We start from the raw sequence: 12,364 nt of genomic DNA, 5'->3' as shown, positions 1-12,364 counted from the left end.
TATTATTCTACCAAGTATCTGCTCTATGTGCAATTTAAAAATATTCTGCTTCTATCTAGGAACTTGGCTAAAAAACTTAACAGGGCCATTTTTCCTGGTGATCTGAATATTTAAAATTCTTATTCAGGATTATCACAGTCTACATAAAGTAGAAAAGTGATTCTAGAATTTCCCTGATATAAATTTATATTTGTTTGTAACCCTCTCATAAATCACATACATAGCTTATGGCATAGACTGTGGTAATGGTTTCATGGATATATACTTACCTCCAAATTCATCAAGTTGTATATGTTAAATATGGACAGCTTTCTGTACGTGAACTGTACTGCAGTAAAGTGGGTTACAGAAATCCGACACCCAGGTTCAGGTGTCATATAAGATTAGAATGCACCAGGCTAAATCTTTTGTCACTACACTCTGCAATTTTCCAGACAGGTTCTGGCAATTGCAAACAAACCCTCTGATGGGAGCACAAGCCTGTGTTACAAGTTTGGACAGCTTTTAAAAACTCTCACAGAAACTTTTTGTTTCCTCACCTGTTGTTTTAAAACCTTGATTTCAGCCTTTTGGGGGGGATTTTTTTCAGGCTAAAGCCTCCTGACTGGCACTGAAAGCATGGGGTCCCCACTTTGTTTTACCCAATACATCAGACCCTAAAAATTGGGAGCAGTTAATAGGGAGAAAAATTAATAATTGACAAATGTAAATTAAGGTACTGTTCCATGGAGAAACAGCTGACTTCTCCATGACCACATCCTGCACCCTCCTTAAAAAGACCTAGTAGATTCCACGGCCTTTTTTTTTTCAGTCATAAGATTATCTCACTAATGTTTATAGCAAATCCTTTCAGCAGATGCCTCGTAATATGCTCAGTATTGGGCTGAAGAAAGAAGGTGACAGTGACCTTTTGAGAACCTGTCACCACACCGCTACATCACATATGATAAAAGCAGTGATACTGACTTTCTCCCCTCTAAGCCCCAATCTATCTGAAGAAGGGTACAAAGGTGACCTCCTGAGGTCTGTGCTAATACCATCATTCTTTGATTCTATCTGACCGAAGTCTCTATAGATGTTTGACTGGTACATATAAAATCTAGTGAATTAGTGCCTCAAAAAGAAAAAAGAAAAAGCCAATGAATTTCTTTCTATTCCATTGATAGTTACTGGCCTCCTGTTTCAACCTGACCAGTGTTTCAGTTTCTCCCCTGCCCCCACCCCCCGCGGTGCCACGCATGCGCAGGACTGCAAGAGGAAGTGGGTAAAGCTACCTGCAGCTAGAAGTGACTAGCTTGATGTAGGGAGGGAGGTGCTTGGGAAGTGTCAGGCCCCACTCAGCTCCCCCCAGGGCCAACAGGATCAGTATCTTGGAGCTAACACAGCTCATTCCTAGCACACTGGTGCGGAAGAGCAGTCTAGCCCTTCAGCACTGCATGTCAGGTCTGGGAAGCAAGAAAGCAACATTATAACCAGCCAACCCTGCTGCACTGTTTCCCTCAAGTCAATCACCGGGTATGATCATCAAACTACCAGCTTTAAAGCATGAGTGTGTGTGTGTGTGTGTGTATGTGTGTGTGTGGTGGGGGTGGAGTGGGTGTTCTGAGTGAATTCTACCTTCTCTTTCTGCTTCCATACTCATTTAGCAAGACCTCTTTTTTTTTTAGTATCAAATTAAGGGAAAGTGCCATGAAGCGTAGCAGATCAGCTGTCCTCAAGGAAACCTCTGTCCTATAGGGGAAATAAGACATTTGCACAAATATACATTTGTTGAATGAATAAAAGAATGACTGCAGCATGAGGTAAGAAGTAACACTTTCCAGAAAAGAGGTATAAATAAACTGCTATGAGAATGAGGCAGGGAAAGTTTCCCTCTGGACAGGTTAAAGGAATCATGAGAGAAGAAAGCATTGATACCAAATCTTGCAAGTCCTGTGTGGGACTCAGATGTCCACCAGGTATCCCCAGCAGGGCCAAGGAAAGGGAGTAAAATATCTGGCCATTTAAAAGGTACAGTTTGTGGGGCGCCTGGCTGGCTCAGTCGGTGAAGCGTGAGACTCTTGATTTCGGGTTCTGAGTTTGAGCCCCACACTGGGTGTAGAGATAACTTAAAATCTTTAAAAAAATATATACAGTCTGTAAGCAAAGCTCTGCTAAAAAGAGATGTGGTGTGGGGTTAGGGAACATGGGAAAGAGAAGATTGGGATTAATAAAGAAAACGAAATTGTACAAAAGTTCTATGATGGGTTTTTATTACTTTCCTCACTTCTCCTTGTATCAGATAATGGAGGGCCTGAAGAACTGTGAAAAACTTTAAAAACAACCCACTCCCTCCATAGAAAAGACCTTCTGGGTCACAAGCCAGTCCCTCTGTCACCCTTGAACTGTCAGCTTAGACATTTCCCTTTCCCAGAGGAATTCTGTGGCTTAGGAAGCTTCGGCTTATTACCCATGTCCAGAGCTTAGAAGCAGTGCTCTACCCTACAGAATCCTATAACCTGCTTTAGCTAAGTCCAGTTCCCTATTCCCCAGTCAAGTGGGCAGAAAGAGAGCCGGCCTCCCCATGCCTCTGAATTCCTCCAAATGCTTGAGAGATTCACCCGGTCGTTCTCTGTTTCTGAAACCGACATGGTTTAAAAGTCGCGGTTGGAAAGCTGCACCTATACAATGCCATCTTTTCCTGAAAGAGAAAGTCATTTCTCCGCCTATTTCAAGAGGGTCATTCCCGCCTATTTCAAGAGGGTCATTCCCGCCTATTTCAAGAGGGTAAGGAGCTTCTGCCTCATGGCATTCTCAGATGGGAGGTGAAAGCAAAGTAACAAGAACCCTGCTGGGGAACATATTTTAGCTAGAGGTAGAACGTCGACAGTACGAGTTGTGATATCAGCAAGAAGGTACCACACATAGTGACAGTCATCCCAAAGAGTAAGCCTGCCATGCACCGTGAATCTGGAGCTGAACCCCTCCTACGTTCACCTGTCCCGGGTCTCCCTGCTTGAACCGTGCTGAGGCAGCTTGGAAGAGCCTTGCTAAATATTTTCTTGACCCGTCTCGTGAGGACGGGGAAAATGCTGAGAAAATGAAGCTGCAGAACCCACGAGGTGGCCGCACTATCCTTCAGGGTATGGAAGAGCCAGACCGTGACAACCGGGAGAGAGAGGGCTGTGTGTACTGGAGTGACTGGGTGTTATCCTTGAAAAGCAGTGAGAATCAGTCACAATCTGAGCTGCCCAAACTGGCCCCTGACAAAAACAACCCCCGTTTGTGTGACTTCAAGGAGACTGAGTACACGGGGACAAGCAGGTGAAATCCATCAAAGAACTGGGGGAGCCCCGTAACTGTCGTGAGCATAATGGGAGCTCCCTGACTCGGGCATGACATTAGAGCTGTGGTAAGCACAGCCTAGGAGGCAGTGATGACGGACCTAAGCCGCAGGCTGGCTCCCCAGAGCAGCCTGAGTGACTCCCTTGGTCCCCAGAGCAGTGTATACATGTTGGGGTGACTTTTGCCTTTTCTATAAGTGGGACCAAAACATCCACTTGAATTCTTTCATTTGTATCATTCCTTCAAGTGAAGTAATTTGGTACCCACCCTCCCCGACAAGACAAAACAAAAAACAAAACGGTGAGTGCTACCTGCCATCAAAGAAGAAGAACTTGCCCCGTCCGTTCTTTTCTCCGTGAACAAAGTTCCCCTCAAATCTGTCCGTGGAGGAGTAAGTGACCGTGCAGAAGCCGTGTGGTAATCCATCATCATCCAGGTGCCCTGGAGAAAGGGAATCACAAGGCAAACCTTAACATCTTCAACACGTTCCCACTGACATGTCTGTGCTCAGATCCTGCCCGCAAACTCCCTGAGCAGCCAAAGCCCCCCCACCCCGCTCCCTCTCGGGGGAGAGCGCCTGCCAAGCGTTCTGTGCCTGCATCAGCAGTATCAACTTGTCTGTTATGTACACTTTGTGAACGGACAGGGGCCACAGTAGAGGGACTTAAACACATTTCAGACAAGGGACCAAAAATGAGCTTGCATTTTACTGGGAACTACAAGTCATTACCAATAATAACATCTGCATGTTTCCATTTACCAAGTACTTCCCTACATGGCACTGCTCATATTTGGAATCAATGCCCCCAACTCTCTTGCTTAATTGAAATGTGATTGAGATAGCACCATTTTATAGTCTACTGTAAGGTACTTTGTCTTTGCAGTAAGTTACCTAGTTGTAGAACTCAGTATACAATATGATTTTATAAATCATTATATAGTATGATGTGGAGGACTGCTAGCCGGGTGACTTCTGAAAACCTTTGCTCTGTATGCTCACACAACAAGGGACATAGCCACGTCTCTGAAACTGCCCTAATATTTATACACTTCACACTGTACTCACACATAAACTCACAGTCCTTCTAAGCCTGAACTTAAGCTTAACCTTGAACTTACTGCTTTCCTTTACAATGTCTTTCAGCCTTGAATGTTTAGTAATAACCTTGTCATATACCCTCTACCACTACGTTCAGAGGGTTTGTGCTTTAATGCAGCTGCAAGTATCCACGTGGCCATTTCAACAGTGATTTTGAACATCAGCAGCTCTTATTATACTGTGATCTTTAAACTGCTGGTTCTTCCTGGGTCACAGACCGGTATATTCCCATATTTATGTTTATAGTCAATATTTAGGTTTTTATTATTATCTACATATTTCACAAAACCCAGAAGTCACCTCATTGGTATCTCCCCAATTATTCTGGTGAGCTAATTTTATGGAAGTGGGTGAAAATGAAGGCAGTAGTTAATCTCTTGGCTTTTTCCTGGGTTAACGACCTGGGTCATGGATGTAAAAGGTATGAAAGCATTAAACACGGTGTGCAATGCAGGAACATTAAACACTTAAATGAGGCTTCCAGATGGCTCACAGACATAAAAGAAAACACAAACCATATCACCACAATGAATCCTTTAGTCTCCTAAAACGGTTTCTTCTAACATGATTAAAAAAAAAAAAAAATCCCTTAGAAGAGAGGTTAAGTAAGTGTTATTATGAAGAACAAAAAAGCTCTTTATTTGTGTTATTGATTACATAAACATAAAATAACAATGAACAAATACACTATTTTATTGCTACATCCGACTCTGTATAGAATGAATTACCTAGAATATTACAATAAAACATGACTACTTAAATCACAATCAATATGGTTCCTTTCCTCTTAACACAAATTTTTTTCTACAAAGGGCCAGGAAATTAATGGTTAGAAAGCAACTAGGCCATAATTGCTTTCTTCTAACTCAAAAACTAACTATTCATGGCATATTCAATGATACTTGAGTCATATGAAATCATTTGGACAATTATTTTCTAAGTAGGTACCGGTGACATTTCTCTCATTGAAATAAATGAAATATACCTTTTTTCCTTTCATTAAAAAGACCCATCCCGTGTATAGCTAAAAGCTTGCTTTTATGAAATGTTGGGATTAACATTTCTATGAATTTAGCATTCTACTTAGAATTTAGGTGTAAATATCAGAATAATCATTTTAGCCTTATATTGAAGTGCTCACTAATTAGTTGAAAGTGTTTTCCCCACAGAAAACAGTTCACATATTTCAGACTTGAAAAAGTTCAAGTTTGATGAAATTTCTTATTGTACTTTTAGATCAAGAGAACTATTATGGTAAACATGAGCACTAAGGGAGAAAAAATCCAGTGTAGAAATTTCAATTCCACCGTCCCTCATTCACAGCAGTCCTGTCCTATTTCTGAATAAAACATTGCAGGTACATCCCCAGCAGCGGAAAATTAGAGAAAATTTAAAGTGTCATGTGGACACTTAGCATGGAACATGCTAAAAGCCCTTGAAGGACAGCACTGATCCCAACTGAGATGAAAGCAAAAACGTCAATCCCATTCCATGAAGGATGCTTGTGTCAATGGGTCTTTCAACAGGCCAGTGAAGAGTTGTCCCATCACCTACTTAGTCTCTAGTGAGAGAGGCACAGAGAATGCGAGCCATTTCTTGGGTGACACTGTGTTTGGAAAGATGCGGATGTGCATTGTTTCCATCTCCCTCTATCAGTCCACAGCAGGCCCCCTCTTGTTGGCTTGTTTGTTTTGTTTTCCTCTCATCTTTCCAAAAGGAGGACGATGTTATCAATTAACAGGATCAATTAAAAAGAGCAAGAAATTAAGGGTTGTGATCATTCGAGAATTCTACCCTGAATATTTAATAGCCTGGAGTGGTTTTCCTAGCAGTAGAACCTTGTATCTACAACCACCAAAGCAATAACAACAACAAAGAGACTTTCCAAAGAAAGCAATGTAGAGAAGAGAAGAGATTCGGTTGTTATGCCCTCACACCTCCTTTCAACATTAGTGCTTCTATAGATGATCTTCTGGTATAGCTCTTGTTCAAACACCACGTGGATAATAGCACCATGGAGTAGTTGTCTGGTCAGTATTAGTCACTTAATATTGCTGCTATACAGAGAAGAAAAAAGTCTGCATACCTATTAGGAATCTGGCAATGGGTAACATCCTTTCCTGTTCTCTCAAGTAAACCTCCCAACAAGCCCCCACACTCCAAGCTTATTTCCTCATCTGAGGAAGCCCACGCCTTGCACCCAAGAAACCCATTAGCCACTCCGAACGTGCTAATGAATACTGAAAGCCCCTTCCCCAATTCTTTCAATCTTTTTCCCTCCAGATAAGGGCAAACTAGCAGCATGCCCTTTCTTCCCTGCTGCTGATGGAAGAAGGTATCACTAAAGAGAGAGGTATCCTGGGGACCCAGGAAGAGAAGTGGAAGAAGCCTTTGGAGTTAAGGTAGTTCTCAAAAAACCACCAGGATCTCCAACAGCAAATTCCTATCCCTTCCAAGTGTTACCTAACTCCAAGAGAAACACTAGTCCTCCTTGCTTGGATTGAGGTCAATTTGTAAAATGCTCCAAGTCAGCCAACAGCCTTCTGGGCCAGTTCCCACTAAACAGAGATTGAACACCACTCAGACAACAGGAAAATTCACTTGAATGACTGTTCGGTGTTGATAATGCTGCCCCAGCTCATGTGTTGTAGATCGGTCCCCAGCGTGATTTTAAATATTTACAGAGGTTAGAGAAGGAAAAAAATATAACAGTCTCATACCTTTACTTTTTCACTTTGTTCTAAAGATCATTATCTATTGAACAGATAGCAAGTTAAAATTTCCCCCTCAAGTTACCTCTGAGCTTTTTTTCTTAACCTGATGAGAGCCAGGCCTGTATTCTGCGCAGTGCTGGTCCATCTCTGCCAAGGAAATTCCCTCTGGGTCAGACACCCGGCTGCTGACTGCCTCAGGCTTACCCAGAGGAGATCTGAGAGTAGGGCCTCTGTGTGTGTGTGTGTGTGTGTGTGTGTAGTGTGTTTCCTTCAGAACAAGAGACCCTTACATGCACTGTTGGTTTTATGGAATAGAGCTGCTTAAAAAAGTAATATTAATAAAAGGCGAACTGATTCTGTCTAGTGCAAAAAACATGCCCTCACGATGATGCATTTACACTGGTTGTTAAAAACATACTTTCATTTTTGAGAGTAATTCTTTGTGAGAGCTCAATGATTAGTTGTGAGGGTCATAATTTTAGTGCGTGGCCCACAGGGAGGGGGTGGTGCCCGTGTACCTAGCATGCATTTTTCCTAAGTACAGAGCATGAGCCAGCCTTGTTAGAGACAGGCAGGATAAGATATTTGGGGGACTTAAAAATATTTTTAATATTTTGAGGAGCTTGGGGTAGTGGAACACTGATTTGTTTGTTTTCATTCTGGCTCCTTATTTCCAGACATTCTGATACTTCCTTTTTTTTTTTTTTGAGTAGCTTTCCTCAGCGTCTCCTATATTTTTCCAAGCCTTCCCATTTTTTCTTGCCTGCTTAACCACATATCTGGATTATTTCAAAGAACCTTCTCGGTGATCCCTTATCCTGCTCACCATTGCTGGCTCATCTTCCCAGAACAGAGCTCTGATCCTGTCATTCCCAGCTCTAAAAAGCCCCCGTGGCCTCCCATCACTTTCAGTACACAATCCACATTTTCAGCCTGTGACGCGGCCTCTTCCCCTGTCTTACCCTCCACTTTTCTCCTAGGCCCCCTGTTCCGGCAGGGCCAAGTGATTAGTCTCTGACTGTGCTTCCGTAACGACAAGGTGCCAACCTCTGTATTCACTTACTGAGGCCCCATCTCAACTAGAATCAACTCCATACCACCTCTTCTGGGAGATCTTTCTCCATCTCCCTCCCCAAGCTGGAAGTAATTTTTACTTCCTCTCAACCACCATAATTCATCTGTTTGGATATGACAGACCTATTTAAAATTATAGTAGGGACCCCATTGTATTCATTTTTGTTATCTATGGGTAGACACAGCAATAAATCTAGTAATAAACACCACTTCCTCCTGAACCAATGAGCCTGGAAGAGTTTTTAAAAAGCCACAGCAGGATCTCAGGCGGCTTTCTCGGGCCCTCTGAGGCCCAGGGCTTGCTGCCTTCCCGAAGGAGCACAGCCAGCAGGAGGAAACAGTTACTTCCTCCACTGTCCACCTCCCCTGGGGATTCATCCACTCAGAGCCTAGAACTTCACCCAGGCTATGGTTCCACCCTGACAGAGAAGCAACATTTCAACTCTAGTCCTGCAAAGACCAATTTCTTCCCCAGGGTAAATTGCTAAGGAGGAAGAAAAAGGAAAAAGGATGTCTGTTGGAGAGGCTGTAAGCTAAATTCTCTTTCCCCAAATACATTTTTCTGACAGTCACTGAACTGTCAGAATCAAACTCTAGAGCAATAAAGACTCATACTGACACAGTACTTAACTGTTGCTTCCAAACTCAATTACCAAGTATTTCATATATTTGACGGACTCACTAAAAATTAAAAAAAAAAAAAAATAGGAAAAATGTAGGGAGACAGTCTGGTATGGTGGAATGAGGTTCTGGAGGTCTAAGCCTGTTCCCTACCTCGCTGAGTGTCCCTGGATTCGTTCTTAACTCTTCCATGCCTCAGTTCCCTCCCCTGTAAAATTAGGATAATATTAGGGCCCACCTCATAAGACTGAGTGGATAATGTGTGTGTGGAACATTTAGCCCAGAGCCTGAACACAGTAAGAACTAAACAATTATAGCAGTGATCATAATAGTGAAGACAACTAAACTGCGGAGACCAGAGGCTCTGTTTATGGAGAGAGGTAGGTGATACTTCAACACCAAGATATTCAAACTAGCCTTTTACCAGTCTCCCAAGGACATGTTAGATGATAAGCAAAGACTGTTACAGACAGCACTAAAAAGGCCAACAATGGCTAGAGAAAAGCCCACTGGTACAGTTCACTTCATGTACACATGCAAGCTCTAGACACTGGGAGTTCGAGCCTTAGATGCTTTTAAAGACTCTAAAAGAGTCTTGTTTACTGTCAGGTACAAGTGAGTGACCATGTGTCCTGGATTGCCCCCAGACACTGATGGCTTAAACTAGTTGTGCCAGCATGAGTATTAATAGTGACCCCTCTCACTCTCACGCATATTCTAATTTGGGACAATAATGTATACGGTTTGCCCTATATATCAGATTCTTCCTTGTTTGTATAAGGAACTATCCAGTGGACAACCTCAAAAACAACAGATATATTTCTAAAGCTGCTTGTTCACATTCTGCAAGGAACCCAGGGATCACGGACAACGGGGCCTTAGGTTTCTAAACAGCTCCAAAAAGGAATGTGGTTTTAACCTGAGGAGCACTGCCTGTGATCAAGGGTTTGCATTAAATGTTTACAAATAAATTTTTACAAATAAAAGTAAACTTTGAAGAATGAGAACAAGCCCTAACAATTTGAAAAGAGCACATTTTTCATTTATTTTTCATAACACGAAAGCACAAGTCAATAATCTAAATTAAACGAAGGCTTCCAATGGACCCTCTCAATCACTGTCTTTGGGGTCCCCAGAAGCCCCCAAATTTGCTTATTAGATAAATAGTTCTGTGAATTCACAACACTGTGAAATTAAAACAACCACCACCACCACCGACACTCTTTGAAGCTGGATAGAGAAATAAGTTTTAACAGTTACATCAGGATGGGTATCTTCCAGAGAATTCAGAATTATTATTATACTTAATCTCACCGTAAGACCTCAAGATCACGAATTATGTTTTATAAAAATTGATTTCTTCTCTATATATCCTTATGCATTTGCACAGTGTTGCTACTTTATTTTGCTTTACCTTTTATAACCGCTTCTTTATACAAATTAGATAGAAACCAGCTTCAACCAAAAGCTTAACATTATTTACTTGGACACTTGGTTTAAAATATTCTGGAATAATACCACACAACATTGCAAAACATCACGACGTACTGTCTGGGGTGGAATCAAGTAAGTAAACACGCTAAAGAGTATTTTCCCGTATTCACCGTTACAAAATCCTAACATCCCCTGATACAAACAACTAGATTGTATAACGTCCCCACCTCGCTTTTTAGAACTAGCAAAAAAAGAGGTGGAGAAACTCAGCAAAACAAAGTGGCGAGAAAAGTCGGGGGAGGGGCGCTAGAAGAGAAGGGGCGGAGAAACACGACACCGAGGCGGTGATATCACCCACAGCCAACGGCATGGAATTCAGAAAGTTAAGTGTCACCCAGCAATTTCGGTCAGGGCTTGCGGCGCGCCTGCACAGCGTGGCGGCGGCGGCACCCGAGCGCGGAAGCAGGAAGGGGGAGGGGCGCTTTGCCTGAGTTCGCTCGGGGGCAGCGGAGGGGAAGGCCACCGCCTCCGGGGCGGCGTGCGTTCAAGCCCCGGGTCGGGAGCGTGGTGCGTTGCCCTGCAATGATTTCATCTTCTCGGAAGAGCGGCCGCCGCGGCCGCGGCTGCCACGTGCCTGAGTCGGCCCCGTGCGCTGCGCCGGGGGACGGACCCGGCCGCGGCCGCGGTCACCGCAGGTCGCTGCGGCGAGCGGAAGGAAAGGGCTGGCGGCCGGAGAGGGGCTCGGGTTGCCAAAAGCGGGCGGGGGAGTCGCTCCGCCGAGACTGCCGGTCTCGGGGGGGCTGTCCTGCGCACCCCCACCTCCCATCCCCGAAAGCGGGGAGGCCAGAGTGCGGGGCAGGTTCGCAACCCCGAGGGCGGATGCAGGCTGTGGCCCGGCGGGCCGGAGCGGCCGGACCCTCCCGGGGGCCCCGGCCCGGCAGAACCCCGTTCCCGGCCTGCGCCCCGCCGCGCAGTGCGCGCTCCCGGCGGCGTGGCCGTGGCCGCCCGGCCCGTGCCCGAGCCGGGCAGCGGGCCACCCGCGTAGGGGACAGTGGCGGCCGCGGGGCCCGGCGCCGCGCGGGTCGCAGCCCGCCACTCCTTCCGCGTTCCAAGCCCTCGGCGCCTCCTCCCCCAGCCCCAGAGAAACGCTGTACCTTCCACCGCCTCCTCCACCATCTCGTCGTCGCTATCCATGGCGCCTGGGGACCGTGCCCAGCTCGGGGCCGCGCGGCTGCCTCCCGTCCGTCCGGGTGCTCCCGGTGGCTGAGCGAGCGCTGGGGCTGAACCCTGCGAGTTTGGAGGAGGAGGAGGAAGAGGAGGGGCAGTCGGGGCTGGTTCGCACTGCCTCCCCCTACAGCCCTTTCAATTCCTTGGTCTTAAGCTGCTGCGGCAGCAGCCGTCCCCCCGCTCCTCCCTTCGCCCGCTGGCCCCTCGTCTCCGATGCTCCGGGGTGCCGCCGTGGCCGCCGCCGCCGCTGCAACTTTCTCCTGTAATACCCTCTCTTTGTTATCGAGCAGATGATCCGCTGACATCACCCAGCGCCGGTGCGCTCCCTCCCTCGCTGATTGACAGTTCCCTGTCCCTTCCCAGAAGTAAGGCTCCTTAAAACGAAAGGCGCTCCCGGTCCGCGCTGACTCTGCGCCCCAGCCAGCCAGCCCCCGGGCCCATCAGGGTTTATCTTTTGCTTCTGCTCGGCTCGGTGCGCTCCGAGCGCGCCACGCCGTCCTGTGCACCCGGCTTCTCGTGGGGACTTGGGACCTCCGGGGTACCGCCCTCAGGGGGCTCAAAACTCCCGACCTCCTGCTGTGCCGGGGCAACTTGGAAGTCCGCCGTGCAGAGCCCTCCAGCCCCGTCTTGGGACAGCCTCCCAAGAGCAGGGGAAGCCAAGGCAGCGTTTCTGACGCTCCAGCACCTCAACTTCCTCTCGCCCTCGCCCCCACTTCACCCCGTTTGCCACCCGGAGCTGCACGAGTGCAGCACGCAGGGGAGCGCAGGTGTCCCTGCGTCGCCGCATCACATCCGCGAGCAGGTTTCCCGGACTCAAGGGGGTAACATCCAGCCCTGATTCCGCCGGACTGGGGCCCCCACCCCAGCGCGC

The 12,364-nt window shown here is 46.2% G+C and overlaps 1 protein-coding gene across 2 annotated transcripts in view; it reads right to left on the bottom strand.

Annotated features, from left to right (window-relative positions):
* Positions 1–12,158, bottom strand: part of SETD7 (SET domain containing 7, histone lysine methyltransferase) — a 41,889-nt gene extending 29,731 nt beyond the window's left edge. The window contains exons 1-2 of one of the 2 annotated variants that reach the window (XM_035023035.1): positions 11,421–12,158; positions 3,636–3,765 (exon numbers count right to left, since the gene is read on the bottom strand). In XM_035023035.1, the coding sequence (XP_034878926.1) occupies positions 3,636–3,765; positions 11,421–11,460 (170 nt within the window). In that variant the 5' untranslated portion in view covers positions 11,461–12,158. The remainder of the gene's footprint in view (positions 1–3,635; positions 3,766–11,420) is intronic. The other variant, XM_035023034.1, reaches the window with a different exon arrangement.
* Between the last annotated feature and the right edge of the window lie 206 nt (positions 12,159–12,364).

The sequence above is a fragment of the Mirounga leonina genome, unplaced genomic scaffold, assembly GCF_011800145.1.
Source record: "Mirounga leonina isolate KUSES-001 unplaced genomic scaffold, KU_Mleo_1.0 Mir_176, whole genome shotgun sequence".
NCBI classification, from domain to species: domain Eukaryota; kingdom Metazoa; phylum Chordata; class Mammalia; order Carnivora; family Phocidae; genus Mirounga; species Mirounga leonina.
This window is presented reverse-complemented; position numbering and strand designations above follow the sequence as displayed.